Source organism: Uranotaenia lowii, chromosome 2 (genome assembly GCF_029784155.1).
Source record: "Uranotaenia lowii strain MFRU-FL chromosome 2, ASM2978415v1, whole genome shotgun sequence".
NCBI lineage: Eukaryota > Metazoa > Arthropoda > Insecta > Diptera > Culicidae > Uranotaenia > Uranotaenia lowii.
Genome location: NC_073692.1, coordinates 270,634,132 through 270,660,551, shown reverse-complemented (window position 1 = coordinate 270,660,551; position 26,420 = coordinate 270,634,132). Strand labels below are relative to the sequence as shown.

Sequence of the window (26,420 nt, the reverse complement as noted above, 5' to 3'; positions counted from 1 at the left end):
TCATAGATATAAAAATAATAATCATTTTATTATAAAAGATATCACCTGTTGTATACAAAATAACTTGTACAAGCATAACCATTTTATAACAATACATTCACGATAATATTGCATTCCGATCACCATGCTTATACTAAGAAATATTGAACTCTAAATATTTCAAAGAAATATTCGACATTTATAAGTTTGATTTCATGAATGGCTTCAAATATAAATGGAATGATTTGTTCACCGGTTCCTATAAAAAATATAAAAAAAAACATTAAAACATCTAACCAAAACGCATAAGTACCGAAAATAAATTTACCTGATTGAGAGGACTCTTTTTGGCTTCCTCAAACAATCTTTCGTAGACATTTCCATCGAATGCTCCCAAAGCAGATCCTAGAACCATGTCGGGAATATCGAATGAATCGACAATACCAACAGCATTCGGTCGAATCGCCACCAATGAGTCTTCTAATTTTTGCTGAAGACGAGTGATGTCACTCTCGGTAATTGTAGTAAACTGTGGCGGGTGAAAAAAAAAACCAATTTAGAAATGAAAACGTATCATAGCTTGTAAATGTGAATATAGAATACCCGCAACAAGTCGCCAACCATCTTGATAGCTTCATCGTACGCATATAGTTCGTAAATGTCACGCAGGACTCGAACCAGCTCAGGGGACATGTTGGCTGCAAACTTTTCAATCATTTCATAGCTTGACTGCACCAGAAAAGCGCGGCAATGAGCATCTGCAGTACGAGCCAGTTCAATCGATGTAAGATTAACAGCTTCCTCATGCGTGTGACCTGCTCGTTTCCGTTGCTCAATGTGTTCATTGGCCAAGCGCAGTTTGCTGCAACGATCAGAATCGATAAAAACTGTTATTTCTTCTTAAAATAATATGTAAGCATCATAATTAGATTTACCCAGCTGCAACAGTTTGAAGCCCCTTTATTATTCCAGGGACAGAATCGTTCCATGTTTGACGTTGATTTTTATTGCTGATGAAGCTCTTCAGATACTGGACGGTTGGAACGAGTGGTTGCCCGGACTGTGCCTGTGACCATGCTTTTAGAAGGTATCTGAAAGATTTTTTTTTGTTTTATTTCATTAATGTTTAAGGATACCTATATTGGGTTTATAATGTTGGTTGTGTTCGATAAAAATCCGCAGTAAGTCCGTTTTTCATTACACTTGAACTTTATTATTATTATATATTATAAATATTTAATCATATATATTTGATTATAAATTTAATTATTATAGATTTAATCAACATAACCAAATTTGACCTATTGAGCACATAAAGCAGGCCATAGACTACACCAAATTTGTAAAAATGCGATGAAATTCTTTCGCTGGGAATACGATTTGCATCGTGAATGGCACTCATGGCACTGCTTGAATGAGCGCCCAAACGGTTGGAGTAAAATCGGTCGGGATCGAAATATTTTGTATAAACCATCCTTCCAGCCGGGGTGGAGATGGTTTTTTGTTGTTGCTGTAACTGTTTTCGCCAGCAATCGTTTGTGTTCGCGTGAAATATGTTTGTATCGTGTGTGGCCGAGCACAGATCAAACAATCGTCGTGGAATCATCGAATTTGCACAGGCCATTTGTGTAGTCTATGGCCCGCTTAAAGGCTTAGGCCATTTTTATTTATAATTTAGAGCACCTGTACCCGTGGTCCAAACAGCCGGTTTAGACCCAAATTCCGACCCGAGCAACCGACGCACTGGTGATCCATTATACCAGTTTCAACTCAACTTTTTTTTAGAGCTGGTATAAGGATTGGTCCAAAACTGATGAGATTTGGATCCAATTTGACGCAGTTCTAAACCGTTTGTCAGTTAATGGAACACGAGTGCAGTTGCCAATTTTTTCATTGGATCGGATCTAATTTCTTTGGTTCAATTCTTGTATAAATTAGACCCAAGAATAGACCACGAATACAGGTGCTCTAATATTTTTTCATAAAATTTTAGAAAGAAATACGAAACAGCTGTAAAAAGCAAGCTTCAATCAATGCCACCAACGATCTATCACCTTGGTCATAAAAATCATCGCAGAGCAAGCGTTTGTTTTCTCTGTTTGCGATGATTTTTTCCGCATTCCAGAGAAAACAATCGTGCGTGCAAGTTGGGTCAGGTCAGCGGTCGAAATGTGGCGGTCGGGGCAGATCCTGTGCGTGTTATTATGTCTGTTCAATCAACTCTAGTAGAAACGGGTCGAAACAAGTAGAAATGGATTGATAGTTGATCACCTGTCTCTTTCCAATTGACTTCGACCGACTTCTACCAAGTCGAAACTAATCCTGCTGCCGAGCTGGATTGGTTTCGACTAGTTTCAACTTGCTCCATTGAACAACGACCTGACTAGTTTCGACCAAAACATTGGCTCGTTGAACATCTATCAGTTAACAGAAACCAGTTGAAACCGATTTTTACTAACGATTGAACGAAGCTATTGTTTCCGTGCGGTCCATGTAAAAAACGTTCGGGACGTTCCGGCCGGGCGTTCTGGCTAACTTGAAGGATGTGTTTAATGTTGAGAAAGTGTAAGTCAATAAGAGGGAACGCCAGAAGAGAATCAAAATTAGAAGTGATAATATTTTGAAGTTGAAGCAACGCTGGCCCTAACCGAAAATTGCTCAAAGGAAAAAAAAAGCAAGCAGTGGAAGACCACAGCAAGAATAGGTGTTCAGGAAACAGGTAAGAGATTTCCTTTTCCTAAAGCGGGCCATAGACTACACAAATTGGCCTGTGCGCTCATTCAAGCAGTGCCATACACTATGCAAATCGTGCTCACAGCGACAAAATTTCATCGAATTTCATCGCATTTGTACAAATGTTGTGTAGTCTGTGGCCCGCTTAAGGAGGGTCGAGGAAGCAGTCGATTAGTTTTCTTGTCAGAATTCACAAGTATAGAAAGAACTTTTTATGCTTATGCAGGATTTCGAAAATTTTCGAGGACAATACTAGCGCTTAAGTACAATTTATTCTGCATGCAGAAAAAATCCAAAATATGAGCGCTAATAATCATAGCAGCTTTGCCTACTAGCGACACTTCTCATACGTCGCGACGTTGAAAATAATAACGACGCAGCGCGAGTTTCCTAGGAGACTTGAAGCATGCGATTGATCGCCCAAGGAAATGTACAGTAAATAACATAAACAATGTTCGAGTACTACATCAAAATCGCCTACTGGACTGAAAAAAGAAAAACAAACCTGTGAATGACAGGAATTTCGCTAGTAAAAAAGCGTCGCTAGTCCTACTGTCGCTATTCGGTTTGGTGCTATACACATAATACAGTTATTGATGAAAGGAAGTACATGCACGTTCGACTTTAATTAACCCATCTATCGTTCAAAAGTAACCATTTTATGGTTTTCGCGGTAGAACTGCCCATATGTATAGTTTTTAACGGCTGGCACTATAAACTATTTTTCTACTTCACATGCTTGTCACCTATTGTCATTGGTGATGATCTGTTAACACAACATCAACTATTGACAATTAAGCCAATTAAGCCTTGGCCACACTCGGAACATAAACAAGTCTAAGCAACCGAAATCGCAGTCCAAGTTGCCTAGTGTGGACTAGGCTCAAGATCAGACAAATATAGGTACTCATATGCAGTAGACTTCACAAATGTTCTAATTTTAGGTTTCAATAAATATTGTCGATGAATTATCGAACGTTTATTGCATATTAATAATTGTTGGATCTTGACTTTCGATGACTCCATGTCAAATTCAAAGCTTGAAAGTGCGAAGCATAAAAGTTTGAAAGCCGCCACAATCCTTATCCGTTGAGGGCAGCACGATACACCTACATACTGTGTAGATATCTCCGACGATTTGGTCGAAAAACTATTAGTCACGTTATCTTGGTAGAATCCAATATCTTTGACAGAGCGCTATTTTCCAGAGATATTAAACCAAACTTACCGTGCCGTTTGAAGTAGCAATACCGTATTTTCTCCTTCATAAGTGCACGCGGCCGTTACCATTCCATAGGTTCCGAATAGATTGGAACAAGTCATATATCCATGTCCGCCACATGCTAGGCGGCAAGTTTCTATTGCCTGTGCAGCATCAGCTGTCGAAACTGCCTTCAGACAGCATGCGATAGCGTGCAATTCCGGTAGACGCTCCAAATCTCCCTTATCTAACTCGGACGTCACCTGGTTATACATTTCCCACAAGTTGTCCGAGGTGAGCTTAAACACTATGCTTTTGGCAATCGCCGGGAACAGCTTGTATTGCTGGGTTAGATGATCGATGACTTGCACTTCGGGTTGGCTGTTGAGAAGCGATAAGATAAGATAAAGTTATTTTAAAAAATCAGTGAGAATAGCAACGGACAGTAAAAACGACTCACTCGGGATTGATAACACTTTGCCTTCGTACACAGGAATAACGGGTGGCAATTGTCACTGCCTTGGAAAGGTAGTTAGCCATATCACGAACAATAACAACCCGTACAAACATCATAGTTCCATACGTGAGAACTGATGATGGTGGCTTCACGAAGGTACCGTCTTCGAGTAGTTTCGCATTCTTCATCAACATGTTCGTGCGAGGTATACGAACATTTTTAAATCCCAGAAAGCCATTATTGACTCCATTCATACCCAATTTATTACCAATCTCTCCGATAGTAATTCCCGGTAAGGGCATATGCGTCTCTTCGTCGCGAAGTTGCACAATAAATGGATGGATCCCATGGCATTGTCCTTTGGAGTATAACTGTGCAATAACGACACAATAGTTCGCTGTATGACCCACTGTAAACAAAAATCTCCAATTGGTTAAAGATACTTCCAATCTTATTTATAGGGTTTACTTACATCCTCCTGGCCACCATTTGTACGAACTCAAAGTGGGACTATTAAGTACAAACTCTTGTGTTTTCTCATCGTAAGATGCTACGGTTTCCAATCCCCGGATAAACGTTCCATGACCCAGCTCTGTCTGTGCGTACGTTCCGATTATCTCACAGTTCCATGCTCGTCCAATCCATTCTGCCTGCTGTTCGGGTGTTCCATGACCCATCAGCGCAGGAAGAAACATCACGAAATGAACCCCCAAAGGATTTCCCTCCTTTATAATTCCAGAGCCGAGCAGGCCTCCCAAAAGAGCCCTGAAATCAGACGACAATCAGTGAGCAAATTATTGCAATCGATCATTCGAACATCACAAACATATAGTTATCAACGCCATCCTTTCCCTGGGCCTGCATTTGCTTGACCTTGCGGAAAATGACCGTAGCCTTGCGAACAGACTCCTCGTAAACTTCCTTATGGGACGCAAAGTGTAACGGTATCTTGTCAAAAAATTCCGGTTCGCTCAAAAAGAATTTTTCTGAAATGAAGGTTAAACGTTAATATGTATAATCAAATTTTTACAATATTATTCTCAACCCTCTACTGCATACGAAACCATATAGTTTTTCCTCCTTTTTTAAGGATAATCCGATATAGTAAAACAATTCAAACTGTTTCATTAAATTGAAAATTTATTTTGCTTTTATAAAACCTGTAATAATATTTTAGAATTTGTAAGTTATTTCACCGAACAACATTTTTTTCTCATCCCATCTTTTCAGAGTTCATGCAGTAGAGGGTTTATTAAAAAAATAACAAATTTTATTCAGCCTAATGCTGTTGGGCTTAAGCTGACTGTCAGGTTTATATGCAAATTTGTCAGAATCGTTGGAATCTGTTGAAAATTTTTTTTTATTTCAAACTGTTTAAGATGCATTTGGGGTAAGTATTGTTTTTAATGGGAGACAATAAAGAGGCTGTTACAAACTAATTAGCTTTTAAAATGGAGGAGCACTTGTGACATCCCTAAGTTTATGTTGTATAAATCAAAAACATTTTATAAATTTCAATTTTTCATTAAATTTCAGCAACGAACTAGTTGGTGTCCTTTTGTTGAAAACATGAATATCAATGTCTGGTACTCCAACACACACATTTTCATTTACTCAATATACAGATGAGAGAAAAGCGAGAGTAAACCTTGATTGATAATCGTAATGGTTCGTTATCAATTTAAGATGTTCTTTGTGGTATAAGTTACCTAATGTCTATATAGGTAAACGAGTTGCAGGTCTCCCATTTTTGTAGGAATTCACGAGACATGTCTCAAAGTTGAACAAATGGGAGACCTGCAAATCGTGGCAGCAACCGAAAAAGCCAAGTCTTGCGCAACCAATTGATTTAGCTAAGTCGTCGAGTGTGCTCTTTAGATTAGGGCATCAGTATTATTTTACTGAAATAAAGTATATTCATTCATATATGCGAAATATGCTACATCATTCATTTCTACACCGTGTCATTAAACTTTCTGCTTACCTCGAAAACGTTTCTCTTTGAGTTTGGCCTCGCCACCGATCCACCATAAGGTGAATTCATCATTGTTGAATGTACATTTCTCCCGTTCCTTCTGGAGGTCCTTATTGACGCCTTTACTTGGCATCTTGTCGTCTATTTTTCTGAAATACTTCAAAGTTTGCACCAACTTGACCTTACTCACTAAACCGTTTCACAAACTTTTTTATTTGACACCCAACCTCTAGCTCCAACTGGTTGACCTTCCTTCTAGCTGATGATGAGTAACAAAGTGCAGTGAACGTAAAGAGGGGGAACTTTCTCGTACAACCGCAGTATCTGGACTGATGGAAGCAGTATTGAAAATAAATGGATCTCTAGCGAAGCAACTCTATTACATAGGTGATAAGTCACTTGAACTGGTACAGGTCCCCCATTGAGAGAGATTAAAACACAACAAAATTTTAATATACCGTACACTGTACGACGTCAAACGCCAACCACTAACTCGCTAGATAAGTTGAATGTGCGATTAATAATTGCTTTTTAAGCTATAATCGAGTTAAGACTAACTACCACTTGGTTCATACGCTACTGGAATTCTGAGTAGTAGTTACTTAACATCACTTGCTATTAGTGTCTGCGTTTATTCTAAGTTTGTGATTGTTTCGAGCACTTGTTTTTAAGAAGCGCTTGAAGAACGTTCCCTACTATAAATGTACGATAACCGACACAGCTTATCAGTTCTTTCTAAAATCGAAAAACTGCGTGCAGGCAGATAAGAACCACGGCTATGAAATTAATGTGAAGTATTGTGTATTCAGGAAAAAATTCGATTAATGCTGTAACGGTAGTTATAAACCCGAAATTTGACAACCTTAATTTGACAGCTCTGCTGATAGGTTACATTTTCGTCAGTGGAGCCGAGCAACACTAAAGCAAATCATCATATGAAATTGTTGAGGAAAACTGTAATCCGATCACAGTAGGAATACTTTTAAGAAACTTCTAGACTACCTAGTTAAAATACAGTTAGTGTTACTTTGGAGTTCAATCTGAACAGACGTCTTTCATTACGCCATTAACTCACAAGAGGTTTTGGGACCCAGTCTGGAAGATGTAGAATTCAAATCCCGGAATCGAAAGGCTTGTCGGTAGGGAAAATTGGAGTACCTGGAAGTTCGCCGTAAAAACGTATCTCGAAGTGGAAGAACTTTGGGATGCAGTCGAACCAGGAAGAAAACCAGACGGAACACTGGAAGATGTTGATCCCGTTACGGACCGGAAGGCAGATCATACTGTTTTTGGAGCCGGAAAACTATTACCATGTTCGAGACACAACCACAGCTCGGGAAGCTTGGACGAAGCTAAACAACGCGTTCGAGGAAGGTGGACTCACGCGAGAAGTTGGCCTGCTTTACAATCTCATCAGAACCGACCTGGAATCTTGTGGAATCATGGAAAGTTACGCGAACCGTATGATTTCAACATGCCACCAAATTGGATTTCCGATTTCTGAGAGATTCGTTGGGGTGCTGCTGTTGGCCGGGATACCGGAACGGTACCAACCGATGGTGATGGCGCTCAAGAACTCGGAAACGGCATACCATAGCAACAGCAAACAGAAGCAAAATTTTGCTTCTGTTAAATTAAATACTGCCGGGGGAGGAAGACTGAATAACAAAAGAAAAAAATCTTTCAAACGTCAAATTTCTCTCATCAATCTACCGACCAGTGCGAAGGTTCAAAATGTTACTTTCTTCTTTAGAAATTTTTAATAAAACTTTTTTGATGCTGAAAAGCATTTGTTTTGCATTAAACAATTATTTAATTAGGTTTTGTTTCACTCTGTCAAACTCTTGCATGTTCAAGCGTATAAGTCGCTCAAATTTCGTCGATGTTTTTGAAGCTGATATTAATTCCGGTGAACAAAATTCTGTGGAATGGTTCAGTCTGAAGTAAATTTTTGGAGAATTGGGGTACAACCCAAATTTGCACGTATTTAAGTTCGGTAAGTGGTAGTTCCGGTAAATGGTACACTCAGGTAAATGGTATGAACAGTATACAACCTATTATCCCTTTCATTGAAAATTGGATTCCATGCTATGTTTTACAGTCGCAGTTATCCGTATACAAAGGTTGACTTAAAGGCGGCAAGGGGCAGTTCAGAGTTTTCTGTTGTTCACGTGGACATAAAAATGAGATTTTTTATCCCCTCCTCCCCCTCCGTGGACTGGCGTGAACATTTGGCAAACCCCTACCCCATTCCCCGAATGTCCACGTGGACAGATATGAAATTGTTTTTATTTTTTCTAAATCTAAATTGACTGTTAGAAAACACTATTTCTGTCTTTTGTTATTGAAATGACTGATTTTGAAAAAAAAATCCGCCTGGAATGGTTCTTAGCTGACTTGTTTTCCGTAGTGTAGTTTGTCAGTATAATTTATTGAAGATTAATAGATCGATTGTTATTTTACACATTTTGGAATTCTATTTTTATATTCTTTGAGTGAAGAATAGGAAAACAAAGAAATACTGAGAACCGTTGCTGCCGGTGTCAAGCCCGGAAAAAGGATGAGACATCTTTTTTTTTATTTTTCTTTTTTTTTTAATTTTCATTTTTTTTAGATTTTTTTTTTATTTATCTATTTTTATTTTTTTTTAATTTTTTTTTTTTCATTTTTATTTATTCATATATTTTTGTTGTTGTTTTCTTTCTCTTTCAATTTAGTTTTTTTGTCATTAGTTTTTTTTTTCATTATTTTTTCTTTTTCAAAATTTGATTTTTTTTAAATTTTTATCATTCATTTACTGTGTTATAAATGTTTTTCTTTGTTTGTTTTGTTTATTTATTCATTTTTGAATTTATCTTTATTGTTATTTAGTAAGTTTCGTGTATTATAAATTTGTTCTGTGTTTGTTCTTTTTTATTTCTTTTTTTTCTGATCATTCGGAGGTTGGGTTCTTTTTTTTTTTCAGATATATTCAAACAGTAGAAAAGGAGTGGGTTAACACATTTAAATACCATTCTCCTCCCCAATGCTCCAGTGGATGTGTATTTGCGGTTTATGAATTACGAGGGATTCTATAACATGGTGAGAGCGTTCCAATTTATTTTATTGTTTTAAATTATATATAAATACTGTAGTTAGTTTCGTTGGGATTAATTAAGCGACCTGTCTCAAACCGCCAACGTATTTCCTCCAACTGGTATCATGAGGGGTTAGTTCACTATCTTGTTCTGCTTTCAGTTCATATTCATCCGAAGTGGACTTAAGGAAGTGCAGGATGGTATAACCAACGTCTCAAGATCGCTTACTATTCTAAGCTGCCTACTCTAAACTTTTATTTCCCCGACCCCTCTACCCACATTTCACTTTCAGCGTCAGCTTCCCACAGCTATTTAAACGCCAAAAAAAAAAAAAAATGACTGATTTTGAAAAAAAAAACGAAAAAGCATTTCCTGATATAAAATAATTTTAAAATTTTAAATTTCTAAGTTATCATATTTATCACTTGCTTTCAAGTGTTCGAGTTCGCACAAATGTTGCAGTCATGTGTGCGCAGTCCAATCTATTGCGCTCCTGCATAAACCAGGATTGTAGCCGCGATTAATACAAGGGACTGAAAGTGAAGAAAATTTCCGAACTGTCATTTCAGTACCGCGTTCCAAAATTCCATTGAAATCAAAGGGGAACTGACGTTCTGGTTCCAAAAAGTCAGTACGGTCGGTTTGTATGTGATTTGACAGTTGCTTCAGTCCTTTGGATTAATATAGATATACTAAATACATTGTCGGAAGTCTGTGTTTTCTTGCCAGTTCACCAGTGACGACGTTTCTAAAAAAATAATTAAAATTCACAATATATTATCACTGACCATACTGACTGGACACTCGATTTCGTTTTCTGGATAATTTTTCCAACAGTACGCAATGTCGATTCCAGAGTGCGCATCGATCGATTTGAAGAAATGCTATCCCAGTTAGGAAATGCCACCCAACTTTCAAAATAAAACACGCAATTTCTACGATAAAATCGGGCTAAACAGGACCATTTTTCCTACAGGGCATTTTTTGTCAAACTTTTCAGGTTCGCCACCTGCCGTCGGTATTGCGAACCTGCAAAATCTGACAACAAAATATTAGACAGAAAATGGTTGAATTTTTGTTCTAAGGGGTCGTCCATAAATGATGTCACGCGTTAGGGGGGGAGAGGGGGATTCGATTTTTGTGACAATTTGTGACATGGGGGGAGGGGGGGGACAGCTTGAGCGTGACATCACATATTGTTGCAAAAAATGGCAAAACAAATGGATTGCGAATTGATTGAAGAAGAGGAACTAGATTTGAATGGTTTTCTTAGACATCGTCGCTGATGCTGCAGCTACTGCCTCGGTTTTCCCGGTCATTGATATTGCTCCTACAGAGAAAAGTTGGATTTTTGCAACTCTTTCAAAAGAAGAAGAAAAACTACCGCAAGACGTCAAATCTGTTGCACTGAAACAAACAATTCAGATTATATTTAAATATGAGTTTTTCGGCCAAAAAAACCATTGTTTAAAAGTCAATCATGAATGATGCAGTGACATTTAAATCCGTTTTCAATGCATTTTACCAATTCTTAAATGATTTATCACATTTATTTAGAAAAGAAATGTATCGAATTTTGAAAAACAAAACGGGAACCAATCTATTTTTTTATTTATAAAAATCTATAGTATTAAGGGATTTATTTTCTAACTTTAAAGCGGTTGGTATAATAAGAGCAACACGTCAAGAAACGCGACGGAACAAGCATCACTTTGTTCAGAATTATTTATAGTCCATGTCATAATTACAAAAAAATGTAGTGAAGGGATTGTTTTCGACGCCTCAAGAAAAAATCAAATTCCATTAATTTGCAGTAGAAAAGTTGACTTCAGCCTTACATATTTACCATTCCGTAACAAATTGAGTTATAAAAATATTAACTCTTATAGTTGTAGAACAAAATATATTTCAAAAACTACTCTTTATCAATTAACATTAAATGTTTTTTTATTACCTATTTTCGTGATAAAACAAGTGAAACAACCACTGATTTAAAAAAAATGGATGCCTAAACCAACCCAAAACATTTTTCAAATTTTTTTTCAATATCTTTTATTTAAAGAAAACCATTGATATTTTAGAAACATTTATTTAATTAAACAAACAATTTGAAAACATTTGGCTACTTAATTTCTACCGAACAACATACAACGGAAATAAAAAATATAAAAATAATAAAATGGAATCAAATGTGATCAATATCTGTGCAATCGGGAATTTCTACTTCTAATGACTTTTTCTAATGAAAATGAAGTTTTCGAATAGTTGTTGTTGTTGGAACGATCCACTTCCGCTCTGTTTCGGAAAATTTTAAAAAGATTTTTCCCTGTTCCGTTATCCGTTCCGTTGAGTTCAAACTTGCTAACCCATTTTCCGATTGTTGTTGGGCTTTTGTTTTAAGTTTTAGCTAGCTCTACTTTTTCCAAACAAAGTACCCAAACTAGTACCCAAACAAACAATGGGCAATTGTATTAGGAGACGCATGCTTCTCCATTTCTGCTCTCACAATCGCCATACCTGAAAGCCATTTTGATTTTGAATTTGTAAAATCATATTTCACTTCTACCTTCCTTTTTATTCGCATATGCTACTCTTTATCAAAGGACAACAAAAAACACCACCAGAAAAGAAGCCTCAGATATAAGATGATTATTTTCTTCAGTGTTACTCGGTTACACTGACGAAAATGAAACCCATCAATTGAGCTGTCAAATTACGGTTGTCAAATTTCGGGTCTTACTACCGTTGCGTGAATCCAATTTTTCTCTGAATACGCAATATGGAAAGTCATCAACATAATCTTTGGACGACAGAGAACAGAGGTCTGGCCCAGAACAAAAATGAGCCCAAAACGTGTGTAAGGATTTGAATTCAAATACGTTAGTATTTCGTTCAAATATTACTCAGCATATAGCCACTAGATGGTGCTGATTGCTAAGTGAACGAAAACTAAACGAACTGCCCCGTTACTCAACAGGGATGCCAGGTGTTTTTTAAAAACTGCTTTCAGTCTTATGCAGCTAATCTTCAACTTCCTTAAACGCAACCAATCAATTTTTAGAGGGATTTATATTTTCGATTCGAATTGGAATTCGATTGGATGTGAAATCTAAGAGGGTTTTGGATATATTTGAGAAAGTGACAAAATCCAAAATGTCACATGATTAACCTTCCCAGAGCGTATCCAGGCCGAGCAAGCCCGGACATTTTGACAAGAAATCTTTGCAAAATCCGCTCATTGGAACTCAAAATTTTAGAATATAAAATCCAGTCCAGCCCAGTTTCAGGAGTGAACATGATTTTTTTTTCTCGAGACACTTCAGTGGCATTGATCTTATTTAAAATGTTATAAAATGATTATGAGTTCAATTTGATTAAGCAAAAATTGTTTTAAGACGCAAAAAATCATAAATCGTTAGTTTTATTAGAGCTTTTGGTTTGAATTGTGGATATATCCTGGAAAACCGAGCTTTTTTCCTTGAAATGCATACCACCCCAAACCTCGGTTTCCTAATTTTTTTCTTTGAAAATCCGCGTAAGCTCGTAAATAAAACCAGCCAATCCGGTAACATTACACTAGTTAGCATTTCTTTAGAGGAATTCAATATCGCAAAGTAATGTAAATCGAATTGTGGCCCAAGATTTCTAAGGAAAAAACAATTTTTCATCAAATTGGCATCCCTGATAATGTTTTGAATTTTCGTCGCCACGTGGTCGAAAATTGTTGTTTACATAAAAATTTGCGTTTCACACGCTCCAATTTTCTCACTCATTTTAATTTACTGACTAGTTTTACATTTTACTCACATAAAATGTTACTGTAAAAATCGATTCATAAAAAATAGTTGGCTAGAGTTTGAATGGTTTGAATCCTGAAGCTCAAATGAGTGTTTTCATCAGTTCAAATCATACAATCATTCAAGCAATCATTTAATGGTTGTTTTTGAATACTGTTTATAACTTACACAGCAAGCGATTCAAAACAAATTTTTATGTGTCTGGTGTTCTGAATTCTAATATTTGGGCGCTTGGAAATGCTCAAATTCCTTAGTTTCTAGTTAAATAGTCATTAGTAACTGATAAACCAACACACCTTTATAAAAAAAACTCATTTTGAATCAAATTGTTATTCTCTTATCAAATAAGGTTACTTAATTTTTCCTAGATGCGTTGCGTGGCCTTAAGGTTTACAATTTTTTTTCAAGCATTTCTATTTTGCTTCCAAAGTTAAAACTTTCATAAAAAAAACGAGAGCCCCATAGAAGAAAAAAACAAAGACGCCTCCAAATAAGTCATAACTATGTGCATCTCGGAAAAACTAAATTTGATAGACCTATGTTATCAATACCTCTGTAAAATATATGAAGAAAATTTGTGTTTTCTTGTTGATAAGTTCATCAAGTTGGATAAAGTTTGCACAGTAAAATGCAAACAAAAGATAAAGATTTTACAGCCATTCCTTTAAAACGTTGGATCGATAGCTTTTCAACTGCCGATCAAGTTAGTAAGTAAACCATCTAAAACGTTGTCGTTTGTATACATAATGAAACTTTTCTATTTTTTTATTTCATTTCATAAGTTCATGCGATGGATGTTTTATACCAAATAACCATTCAAAAATGTTCAGACAGGTTGTACATTAATGCTTGAAAGTGATTTTTACCTTAGCGTGCATGTTTAACGAAAATAAATAAATCTTCGTTAAGTTGGTTTTTAACGACATCTAGTGGCTATATGCTGAGTTATTTTTTTCTTTAAAATAACGGTTGGCATTTTTACACAAGATTTGAGCTCCAGCCCGACCTCTGTTCTCTGTGTTTGGACTAATGATTGAAATGTGTTTTAAGCAATGATTAAAGGCTTGTCAAAAGTTGGTAACATTTTTTTTAATTCTTGGAATAAAACTGATGAATTTAAAATAAAGATACATTTTTAATAAAATTTCTAAACAGTTCAAAATTGTATCCCGTGGGGGGGGGGGGTTATGAAAACGTGACGTAATACAAAACGGAGGGGGTGACGGCAGTGTTGACAATATGTGGCAAGGGGGGGAGAGGGGGTCATTTTTTTCCAAATTTTGCGTGACATCATTAATGGACGGCCCCTAATAGAGAATTCGTTTTCGTGTGGTGGTGCACCGGGGCACTAGGGTAACGGACTTATTTTGGACCACCTTGCCTAGCTCTCTTATAAAACAAATAATCATGATTTTTTTTAGCAAATATTGTTGAAGCCCTGACACTTAATGTAATGCACTAATTTTTTTCATCATTAGTTGTTTTATAAGAGAGCTAGACAAGGTGGTCTAAAATTGGTCCACTGGTCCAAAATAAGTCCGTTACCCTACCGGTAGTGCACTTTTTGCTGTTTTCATGCTCGTTTTCACGATGAGTAGTCTACTGCAGGGGTGCCAAGTGGTTCACGCAGAGAAAACTTGGATTTTGAAACAAAACAAAACTGACTTTGATTCAAAACACTCAGTTTTTTTAATCAAACTCCTGTTTTCTTTGAATCAATGAATTCTCGTTCTGATTCAAATGAATAATTTTTGAAAGAAAGAATTAATTTTTTGAACCGAATAATTTTGGAATTTGATTTTAAACAAATTCTTTGATTCAAAAGACATTTTTTCAATTGCATATGTCTTTTAAAACAAAGTAAATTTTCTTTCAACCAAAGAAAAATGTTTTCAACAGAAAGGAATAATTTCTTTAAGTTAAAACTTCAAACTTAGAAGATAATTTGGATTGAGCAAGTACCGAATTTCGAATTAAGTTTCGCCGGTCGTGTTAAAAATCAAAACTAGTGAATCAGAGATAGCTATTTAGGAGGATTCAGGATGAGGAATGCATACCATGGTAAGTGCGTGTTAATCCATTAGTCAAAAAGTGAATATTTAAGATTTTATATAAACTTTTACATTGTTACAGGACCACGGCTGATTCCGCCCAAAATCCAGCGGTCTGATTATCTTCGGGCCGATCTTCAGCGGCAATCACCAGTTGGATGACCGGAGTTGCTTCCGGAAGTTTATTGAGCGGTCCAAGAAGAATGCCCTCAGGCCAATATTTAGGACCGGTTAATTCCATTATAGTGAACCAGTGTTTGTGTTAAGTTTGTAATAAAAATGAATTTAAGATGTAAATTGTTTCTTTTTATTGTTCAAAATTCCTAATTGGAACTTCTGAACAACAGAAAATATTTTTTTCCAATTGGAATAAAAGGAAAATATTTCAATGAATCAATCCTTTTAAATCTAAATCTAAATTACATTGTAGCAAACGAAAACAACTTTGCATCGAATGAAACTGTTTTTTGTTTCAAAGCATTAAGATTTTGACTCAAAGATTTTTCAAAAGAAAAATTCTTTGAAACAAAGGAAAATGTCCTTGAACCAATGGAATTTTTATTTATCCCAAAATCAAAGGAAAAAATCCTTTGTTTTTGCGGCACTTTCCTTTGAAATAAAAAATCTTTTTTCTGAGTGTTTTGATAAAAATCAGGACACCGCAATGATAAAAATCAGGATTTATCAGGACACCACTAAATTGATGAAAATAACATGTAGCTCTGCTTAGATTGCATAACTAAAGGCGAAATTCAGGTGCTGAAGACGCCTAAAGTTATGCAACTACAGCGAGAAGAACTTTCTATGTCCTGAAGTTAACAACGAAAAACACTATTTAAATATCATTTGAACCAAAGATTATCATCGGTTAAATTAGTTTAACGTGGTTTAACTATTTTAAAGAAGATTTGTTTGATTTTCTCACCATTTAACAATAAATTTATTTAAAGTTTGGATATTTTTCAAAAATCAGGACAAATCAGGACAATTTAAAGGTCATTTTTCAAAAATCAGGACAATTCTAGCGTTTTTGAAAAATCAGGACGGCCTCTCAAAAATCAGGACAAATCCTGAAAAGTCAGGACACCTGACACCCCTGGTCTACTGGTAGTGCACCATAAAGTGGACGGTGGAGTGGAACACTCTGAAAATATTCGGTGTTGCTTGCGCTCTCACCAATACTATCATGAATTTTGACAGCACGTGCTTCCCGATGTAAACAAATATCAGCTGGTTGGTTTATTTCTATACCGCAAAAATTGCGTTCGAGCTGTTTTTTTCTCTTTATTATACCGAAGAACGGAAACTTGTTCCGGATTCAATACCAACAGAGGCGGAGAATTTCACCTGGATGGCACGTTCCAAACCAAACAACGCTCCCAAGAAGAAATGTGCCCAGAAGGCTTGCTGCAATCGGTTCCAGGCAATGCCGAAAAAGAGCAGCAAATCCGAGTGCAAAAAGGCCAACCCAAAGATCTGGGGGAATCGCCCAAACCGAAAAGTTTTCTTGTTCGGGAGGGTCCTATAAGTTGGTCTCCTCAGCAAGAAGCGTTCAGCTGCATCGAAGCTACTCTGCTACAAGCCAGCTTCGAGCTGTGCCTTAGGGTGACGATGCTCGGTTGCGCCAAGTCCCGTATTCCCACCCGTTGCCCTTCAAAAACGGTAGTTCGAAACTACACCCGCATTGGGAGCTTGAATTTCGTTCGTTTCGGTCTGTTAGCAAAATTTTTTCCCCCGACTTCCGCGATCCGAGTTCGCCATCTTGACTTCCGAAGAATTTTTTTTTTGTAATCTGAAAACGGAAAAAGGTACTCGAACGAAGATGAGGTTTCCGAGGAATAAACGTTCAAAATACCGAAACCTTCAAGCTGGGGCAACTGCAGTCTAGCAGCAGCAAACATAGACCGCTTAGAACCGCCGGTATTGCAGTTATCATCAGAGCCAGAGGCGAATCTACCAAGCAAAATAAATCTGAAATCTTCACAATTCAACATAATATTTAAATTCATGCTAAAATTTTCATATTATTTAAAAGACAATGATCTTCTTCTTGTTCTATCGTTGATTGCTCTTTTGAGCCGGTTCATGGGACCGGTAGCGGTAAGACAATGATCAACTAAAGTAAATTTCATTTCACTTTTCGAAGTCAAACGAAAACAAATACCAGCTGTAATGGATTTTTGACAGCTTGATGTTTTCTGTTGACACTGCCGATTTCACGCACACCAACAAAGGTGGGGGCAAAACTCGATTCATGCTCGTTTTCAGCGTGGATGGTGCAACACTTTCGGGTGGTGAAAATGAATACGGTGTATAACGGGGTGTTCGTAAACTGATTTGTTTGGGTGATGCATCGATTTGTTTGGTAGATGTCAAATCACCTTCCAATGCTTTTGCATACAGTTTGTTTAATTTACGAACGCCAGCATCGATAGAAAAAATCACTTCGATAGAACAAATCAATTTACGAACACGGCGTAAGTGTCATGTCAGTGTGGTCAGCAGAGGTGCCAGGTGTCCTGATTTATCAGGATTTGTCCTGATTTTTGAGTGACCGTCCTGATTTTTCAAAAACTCTCGAGTTGTCCTGATTTTTGAAAATTTGTCCTTAAGATGGCTTAAGATGATTTTCATAAAAACTTCTTGAATATGATCGAGTTTGTAGTTTAACTATGAGAAAAACGAATAAATAGGTTAGAAAATATTTAAACTTTTTAGCAGATGGTAATCTTCGGTTCAGATTATATTCAAATGGTGTTTTTCGATATGACCTACCGGCAGGCCAACAAGCTGCGTACTGTTGTTACATAAATCAAGGCATTTATAGCATCTGTATTACGCCTTTATTTATGCAATCTAAGCAGAAATCCTTATAATTTTCATGAATCAAGAGGTGTCCTGATAAATCCTGATTTTTAACATCGCGTTGTCCTGATTTCTTACGAAACCACCTGGCACCCCTGGTGGTCAGTGATATTATTCCATTTGGCACCACTTTGCAACACTCTAGACAGTAACAACCCAAAACTAAGTTGTTATGCAGCAAAATCGTATGAAACTGGCTCCCGGCGAAAATAAGTTTGGGAGGTTTTCCCAAATTTGAGAATAAACGTCATTTTCGCAACTTAATTTTCTGGTGTTGTCATTCAGCAGGGTTTTGTGTTTGTTTCTTGAGCCAGCCAAAATTATGAAAAGGGCATACAAATATTTAATAATGAAAGTGGTCTATTTTTGTTATTTAAAACTTTTTCCTACACAAATACAATCCTTACAACAGTGTTGACAATTTTGATTCGGGGGCTTAATCACTGGGATGACACCGGAATTACAACTGTTTATAAATTTACACGCAGCGAAAAGATTTTTTATTTCAAAGGAAAGTGCCGTAAAAACAAAGGATTTTTTCCTTTGATTTTGGGATAAATAAAAATTCCTTTGATTCAAATGCATTTTCCTTTGTTTCAAAGAATTTTTCTTTTGAAAAATCTTTGAATCAAAATATTAATGCTTTGAAACAAAAAACAGTTCCATTTGATGCAAAGTTGTTCTCGTTTGCTACAATGTAATTTAGATTTAGATTTAAAAGGATTGGTTCATTGAACCATTTTCCTTTTATTCCAATTGGAAGAAATATTTTCTGTTGTCCCGAAGTACCTATTAGGAATTTTGAATAATAAAAAGAAAGAATTTACATTTGCAATTCATTTTTATTCACAAAATTAACACTAACACAGGTTCACTATAATTTTGGTCCTAATTTTGGCCTGAGGGCATTCTTCTTGGCCCGCTCAATAGACTTCCGGAAGCAGCTCCGGTTGCTAGCTTTAGTGGTCATCCAACTGGTGATTACCGCTGAAGATCGGGCCGAAAATAATCAGACCGCTGGATTTGAGGCAGAATCTGCCGTGGTCCTGTAATGCAAGAGTTTATATAAAAATCTTAAACATTCACTTTTTGATTGATGGATTAACACACACTTACCATTCTTCATCCTGAATCCTCCTAAAGCTATCTCTGATTCACTAGTTTTGATTTTCAACACAACCAAAACAACTTTATACGAAATTCGGTTCTTGCTCAATCCAAAATATCTTCTAAGTTTAAAATTTTAATTTAAAGAAATTATTCCTTTCTGTTGAAAACAATTTTCTTTGGTTGAAAGAAAATTTACTTTGTTTTTAACGAAATGTACAATTGAACAAGTTTCTTTTGCATCAAAGAATTTGTTTAAAATCAAAGTCCAAAATTATTCAGTTCCAAAAATTGATTCGTTCTTTCAAAAATTATTTATTTGAATCAGAACGATAATTCATTGATTCAAAGAAAACAGGAGTTTGATTAAAAAAACCGAATGTTTTGAATCAAAGTCAGTTTTGTTTTGTATCAAAATCCAAGTTTTCTCTGCGTGTAGTTGGTGATTTCGCGGGAGCTATTGGAATCCGGAAAGCTACGGTACGGAATTGATGAATGAAAACTCCCGTTTGTTGGCTTATATTGTAACCATCTTCCAGCTTGTCTATACATCTGGCTCGTCATGCTGTGACAATTTGCTTCACTGGATAAAATGGGAAAAAGATTGTTAAAAACGTTTACAATGCCTATATTTTGAACCTACCTATATGGACAACTCCCGGATCGCGTCCGACGTCTTCGGGGATATTCGGAATCGGGGTTCTCTCTCGGTCCAGACATGCTTTCTAATCCAGCTGAAAAAGTACTTGGTAAGCATTTCCTTTATTATTATGGTTGTGTATTGTTTCAAATCTACTGGAGGCAGATCCGGATGTCGTCCCACATCCGAAAAATTGAGGCAACATATCCTTCGACGAGGGGAAATCCGGTCGTTCTGAAAAAAGCCGTTGCTTGTTTTAAAAAATCAATAAGGCATATTTGAATCAATCTTACCAAAGTCCAGAAAATCAGCATATTAAAAAAAAATCGATGACACGAATGCCACGAAGATGGCGTGTCACTTACTTACTTACTTACTTAATGATCCCGCGCCGATCCTCCGGTGCATAGGGCCGTGGTAAAAGACCTCCACTGTTGACGATCCGGAGCCAGCGTCTTCACTTGCTCCCAGTCAAGATTCTCGTCGACAGTTCGGATTTCAGCGGCTAGGCTTCACCGCCACGAGTTTCTGGGTCTGCCTCTTCTTCGATGACCTTCTGGATTCCAATCTAGCGCCTCTTTGCAAATCTCGTTTTCATCTCTTCGCAGCGTGTGCCCAATCCATCTCCACTTACGTTCCAGAATGTCGATTTCTAGCGCCCTTTGAAGACACCGGCGATGTAGTTCCTCATTCGAAATCCAGTTGCCAGGCCACCAAGCGCGGATGATATTCCGCAGGCAGCGGTTTACAAATACTTGCACTTTTCGCGTCGTTACCGCATATGTGCACCAAGTTTCGCACCCGTACAGCAATACGGATTTGACGTTTGAGTTGAAGATTCGGATTTTCGTTCGTAGAGAGATCTGGCGTGACCGCCAGATGTTTCGGAGACTCGCAAACGCAAATCGGGCCTTTCTGATCCGGGTTTCGATGTCTTTTCTGGTATCACTATCAGGCGTTATCTGGCTACCAAGATACTGGAAGCACTCCACGTTCTCAACTTGTTGCCCAGCTACCATGAAACTGGAGGGATTTCCTGCGTTGATCTCCATCGACTTGGTCTTTCCGACACTGACTTTGAGACCTGCTGCCTTGGAACTTTCGGTGAGGTCGTGGAGTTTGCTCTGCATATCTGGTTGGCAAAACGAGCAAAACAATATCGTCAGCCAGGTCAAGGTCGTTCAGTTGCTCCGTTGTTGAAGGATTCCACGGCAATCCTCGGTTCGGTGCACAGTCAATCGATCCAATTAGAATCTCATCCATTACGATTAGAAAAAGTAGCGGTGATAGAATACATCCTTGTCTCACTCCAGCAGTTACCGGAATTGGTTCGGACAAGACACCGTCGTGCAAGACCTTGCACGAAAATGCCTCGTACTGTGCTCAGAGATGTTAAAATCGCGAGTCTACATACTCGCACTTTGCCCTTCTTTGCAGAACGATTTTATTTCGTTAAACTCAATCTGCAATGATGCTATCTAAAGTTCACCTCGGAAAGCATCAGGAAGTAAGCTTCGGGTAAACTCGGCAGGAGTAAACAGCAATCGGGGGGGAAACATCAGCGAAGCAAACGAACAGTTCTGCGAATTAAAGAAAAAATCGTTTTCGTTCGGCAGCCGAACACATCAATCGGACAACGCATGGGGGCGTGGCTAAAAGTGATGGATACAAGGGAACGGGAAACGAGCGAGAGAAGGGTGCGAGGAATGTTAACTCGGTCCGTCGGGCAACGATCGCTCGTGAGCATTCGTGTACGGCAAGCTTCGTTCTGTTGTTTCATTGGTGTGATTTTATTCCTGCGAGGAGGGGAAAACATCAACTCGGAACTGTTCTCTTCGTTTTGTGTGCAATCACGTCATGATTGGAACGAAGATAAAATCAATCTGCACACAACGAGTTAAACTCGGAAAAAATCAGCCGAATGATTCTTTCCGAGGCGAGTTTAAACACCGCTGACTGTGCTTCGATGAGATGGACTAGTTTATCTGAGACCCCTCGTCGCCTTAGAGCAAACGCACCAATACGAGAGTATACGCGGCCCGATTTTGCTCATTTCAGCGTACCGATTTTGGTATACACACTCTTTCGCGCACCGGGTGGAAGCATATTATTTTTAAATTGTGCATTGCACTGAGAAAACTTTAACAGAAAATATTAAATTAAATTTACTGATCGAATAAATTTTCGGAGTCGATAGTTTTTTCGCTTCAATTTCGGTTATTATCATTTTTATTAATTATTAATTATTATTATGCATAGCGATTGTTGGAGGTTATTCGACGGGTTAACTGCTATCCGTTATGTGACGCCAAAGTCGACATGCTGGTTGAAGATGCCATACAGCAGCAACAGGGCCACGCAGTTTCGAGCGACCAGCAACCGGGTCAGGTTGCGGATGCAGCTAGAACTTCTGTGCAGTGTCAGCCGGAATCATCCGAAATTCAGCGGAACTTGCGCGAAATATGCCAGCTGCTGTGGAGTTCCACGATCAAACAGGAGGTTTTCCGCCGCTGGTCCAAGACTTTGGCTTCAGTGAGTCGGAACCGTTTTCCCTGGTGCAGCGCAGCGAGAAGGAGGATTGTATGCGTCATTGCCCCGGTTCAAACTTATCTGCTAAAGATGCTGCTCATGGCCCCGGTCAGACAGTGAAGTTTTTTTTCTATCTGCTGCCTATACTTTTCCAACCTGTACGGAGGGTAGAAAAATTTTAAAAAAAAATAAATTTTCGCTAAATAAACAGTTTTTTCACTTACCTGCATTGCTTACGTTGTTGTTACTCGATGCTGGTCAATTGCAAGTTCTGCACTGTTCAAAATTATGCTAATTCCGACGACCCACTCGGCTGCGAAGAACAAACCCTGGGCCACCGATTCCCAGGGCCTAAATTTTCACCTCTTTCGACCCAGCACAGAATACTTCCAAAATGGCTCTATATAATTTTCGACACATTTCCGATCCCCCCGCGAACAAAATTCCGTCCGCACGTTCGAACGAATCAAAAGAAGAGCCACAATTGCTTAATTAATCAACAAATTGTTTACCAAAATTACAAAATTTTAATAAACATCGTTTGTTGAACTAAGCCTTAAATGGTAGATTTTTTTCAGTGCATGTTTGCTCTCGCCCCTTTCTAGTGAGCAAATTTGGTGATTTTGTCGGTCCCGACGGCAACGGCCCTATTTTGCTCACCCACATACTAACCCCCGGTGCGGTTTAAAAGTGATCAAACGCGTGAGCATTTTCACTATACTCGCGATTGCTGCGGATGCCCTTAGAGCCGCCCAAATGTTTTCATGGTTAAGTCGGTCGAATGCTTTTTCGAAATCAACGAACACCAGCATGTCTGCACTTCGTTTGTTGCGTACATCAAGAAAGCTTCTTTTCCATTTTCGGCTGATGCAGATGTTCAATTTGATTTTCTGTTCGGCCATCTCGGGAAACCCAAATGGCCTTATGTGCTGATCAATGGGGGAAGAGCGATCCACCGATTACCATGTTGTTACCACAAAATTCTACAAACAGCTCTCCGTTTTCGCTCATCTGTCCTAGACCATGGTGCCCAATGATGCGCTCAAGTCCTGATTGTCGGTGCCAATCTTTGCGTTGAAGTCGCCCAAATGGATTTGAATGTCTCCCTTTGGAATTCTCTCAACCACGCTGTTCAGTTGACTGTAAAACTGCTCTTTCTCCTGCAAGTCGGCAACGTCAGTTGGCGCATAACACTGGACCATTGTAAGGTTTCTAACCCGTGTTCTGAATCTGGCTACGATTATTCTTTCGTTTATCGGTTCCCATCTAAAGCCCGGTTTACAGTTCTTGCGAACTCGAACTCGAACGTGAACGTGAACTCACCACAGTGAAAAAATATTCCGCAGTGAAATGTCAAATCGGTCAAATCTTCAAAATTAGTAAGAGGTTTGTTCAACTGCGGGTAGAAATTGGTTTCGATCGGAAAATGACAGATCATTCAACCAATGTTTTGATCGATACTTGTCGAACCAATGCTCAAATTTAAATTCAAATTTCTCAAAAAAACATATTGTTCTTCTTCAAAACATATTCAGCTTTAAAAACGATTGATTTAATCAAATAATCCCAAAGTTCTTATCTTTGAATACAATGAATTTAAATTAAATTTTATGAATTTAAAGTACTCCCAAAAAGTATTTATCGATAAAGGAGTAACGAGCTTTAGCGATTCGATTCTTTTGAAAAACTTATTGAAAGGACGTTATGAATATAACTTCTACAAGATAGCCATTTTTTGTTCTTGATTAAAAATTGACAAACAAAAATTACTTTTAATTAGTGAAACAATTGAAAAGGTTTTTATTTAATTAAAATGCATCAGTACCCGAATAGAATTGTACAATGAAAAAACCACGAATTCCATATTCACATACCATAAATTTTATGGTTTACACAATGCTTATTATCGTCCACGATACCGTGAATGCACATTAGAATTCATAGTTTTTGACCATACATTTCATCGTTTTGACGAAAATAACCATGAAAAAGGGGTATTGTTATGCAGCGTGACCATGAAAAAAATGGCGATTTCCCATACATTCGGAAGCTAAAAAATATGAAGTTCATGGTAATAACAGCTTCCACTTTTTCATAGTAAAACCATGAAAACCCGATGATTTTCATTGTTAAGCCGCTGTAATTAAAATTTTTACTCATGGTGGGTTTTTTGTATTTATTTTTGGTTTTGTCATCATTTTCATAGTTAAGTATTATTGAAACGGACGAATTTTTAAAAACTTTTGATTTATTAAAAAAAAATAACGCTACATACATTTATTTATTGTTCGCTGGACCGGTCCAAGGCACACTATTCGGGATTCCGTAGCCGCTCCCGGCATCCATTTACTCGCAATGTGATGTTTTTTTTTGCTGGAATTTATAAAAAATATAGGTTAAACTTGATTGTCTCTTATAAACTCGGTTTCAACTCACCATTGCGTCCATCTCCGAAAACTTCGAATGAATTCATTAATTTTAAAAACACTAGAAAGCTGCCGATTGTGTAGAGGAAAGAAAAACAAAGTGCCGCAGCCATCAAATCTTCCGTACACGAAAAACTTGGAATGTTTAAAACTCTTATATTTTTCACGCTCGGATGTACTTTTAACCATGAAGTACATGGTCACATTTAAATTCATTGGATAATGAATGTGATACCATGGTTCTGTTCTATTCGGGTACTCTTTTGTTTGTTAATTTTTCTGCTTTTCAGTTCTCCTTAAAACACATTATTTTTGTATGATTTCATAAATTTTCATAATTATTTCCATATCTTTTCTGAAACACACATTTGAACAAAGCGGAATCTATTTTTTTTTATTTCAATGGAATCTGGCCATTCGATGATCTTCATTTACATTTATTCGTTGAGAAGCTCTTCCTACAGGTACATTTATTCGTCGAGAAACTCTTCCAACAGGTGCAATTAAATGATGCCCAAGCGGCTTTTAAAGTTAAAAAAAATATCGTATGCGTTTCATTTCAAACTCGTAGTATTTTAAGCCCTTAGTTGCCTTCAAATGTGCTTACAAATTAAAAAACTAATTTTTTATGAAGCAAACATTTTTCATAGGTGATTTTTTTTTTCAGAATGCACATTGCCATTCGGACGTGAAAATGAACGCGGAATTTATATTCACCACTCTTGTTCGTTTTCCGTTTTCACGTTCGCTCAGTGCGTTTACACTTCGAGCGGAATGTCAGTGAACGCGGAAAAAATATTCCGCAGTGAAAATCGGGGGAATTGAAATAAAATTAATATTAAAGGGCTTTGAACAAGGAAATCAGTTCAAAAATAATCGTTCAACCATTCCGCATCTATTCCACCTAGTTTCGCAGCCATGAAATGCAGCATAGTCGAGTTTTTGAAGAATATAAGTTTTTTCATTTTCACGTTCGAAAGAACTGTAAATGCACCTTAATGAGGGCCGCGTAGGCCTGCGGGCTTAACAGGAAACAAACTCCTCGTTCCCGATTAGCATGTTCTCCTCGTATACCGGAGTAAAGCAGGGTGTGTCACTAATAAAACTTAAAAATAAATTTAAAAAAAGCATATTAAAATGTGTTTATTGCACACTAGGCACTAGGCACACTAGGAGACGGTTCGTGTCCCATGAGCTAGATGCAGAGGTGTGGAGGAACTCGGTTTGCCGTGGTATAGGTGATCGAAAAAACGTAAACATTGTGTGTATTACAGTGATGACGTCATAGCATCATCGGGGCTGCAGTGCGTAATACAGTTTACTAGAAAAGTTGTCAAATTAACATGATTAAAGTACTATAATACTGAAAATAGTGAACGCTCGTATAAAAGGTGAAACATATATCCTTGTTGAGTGAATTTCCCATCTCAAAATGAGTATTGAATGGTTTTTTTCAGCGTGATTCGGTTGTTACAGAACGCGTTTTTTTTACCGTGGATTGTTCCCTCGTCGTCGATGGAATAACCATCTTAAGCCCGGTTTACAGTTCTTGTGAACTCGAACTCGAACGTGAACGTGAACTC

At 37.5% G+C, this 26,420-nt stretch overlaps 2 protein-coding genes and 1 long non-coding RNA gene across 6 annotated transcripts in view; 1 reads left to right on the top strand and 2 right to left on the bottom strand.

Moving 5' to 3' along the window:
• Positions 1–3: 3 nt before the first annotated feature.
• On the bottom strand, positions 4–7,197 carry LOC129741004 (probable peroxisomal acyl-coenzyme A oxidase 1). 4 transcript variants are annotated; one of them, XM_055732694.1, is made up of 10 exons: positions 7,042–7,197; positions 6,355–6,841; positions 5,197–5,356; positions 4,843–5,135; positions 4,374–4,779; positions 3,941–4,294; positions 915–1,070; positions 583–841; positions 308–508; positions 4–238 (listed from the first exon to the last, which is right to left on the bottom strand). In XM_055732694.1, exons 2-10 carry the CDS (start codon positions 6,476–6,478, stop codon positions 179–181), a joined length of 2,013 nt encoding a protein of 670 aa, XP_055588669.1. In that variant the 5' UTR covers positions 6,479–6,841; positions 7,042–7,197; the 3' UTR covers positions 4–178. The 4 variants fall into 4 exon arrangements, with proteins under 4 accessions (XP_055588669.1, XP_055588672.1, XP_055588670.1 ...); XM_055732697.1 differs by lacking the exon at positions 7,042–7,197 and having other exon boundaries at positions 6,355–6,494; positions 6,553–7,022; XM_055732695.1 differs by lacking the exon at positions 7,042–7,197 and having other exon boundaries at positions 6,355–6,674; positions 6,729–7,022.
• The window catches only part of LOC129741002 (polycomb protein suz12), a 79,358-nt gene continuing 55,432 nt past the window's right edge, over positions 2,495–26,420 (top strand). The window contains exon 1 of the mRNA XM_055732689.1: positions 2,495–2,698. The gene's annotated coding sequence lies outside the window, so the exon portion shown is untranslated. The remainder of the gene's footprint in view (positions 2,699–26,420) is intronic.
• LOC129741024 (uncharacterized) lies at positions 19,679–20,501 on the bottom strand. The gene is made up of 2 exons (XR_008736423.1): positions 19,886–20,501; positions 19,679–19,825 (listed from the first exon to the last, which is right to left on the bottom strand). It is a non-coding gene; the product is annotated as an uncharacterized LOC129741024 (long non-coding RNA).

Bases quoted from the DNA above. Each gene is read 5' to 3' on its own strand.
- LOC129741004 (XM_055732694.1), bottom strand. From the start codon at position 6,478: ATGCCAAGTAAAGGCGTCAATAAGGACCTCCAGAAGGAACGGGAGAAA. The intron at 4,295-4,373 runs GTGAGTCGTTTT...GCTTCTCAACAG, and splicing joins CAAAGTGTTATCAATCCCGA to CCAACCCGAAGTGCAAGTCA. The intron at 1,071-3,940 runs GTAAGTTTGGTT...AAAATCTTTCAG, and splicing joins TTGCTACTTCAAACGGCACG to ATACCTTCTAAAAGCATGGT.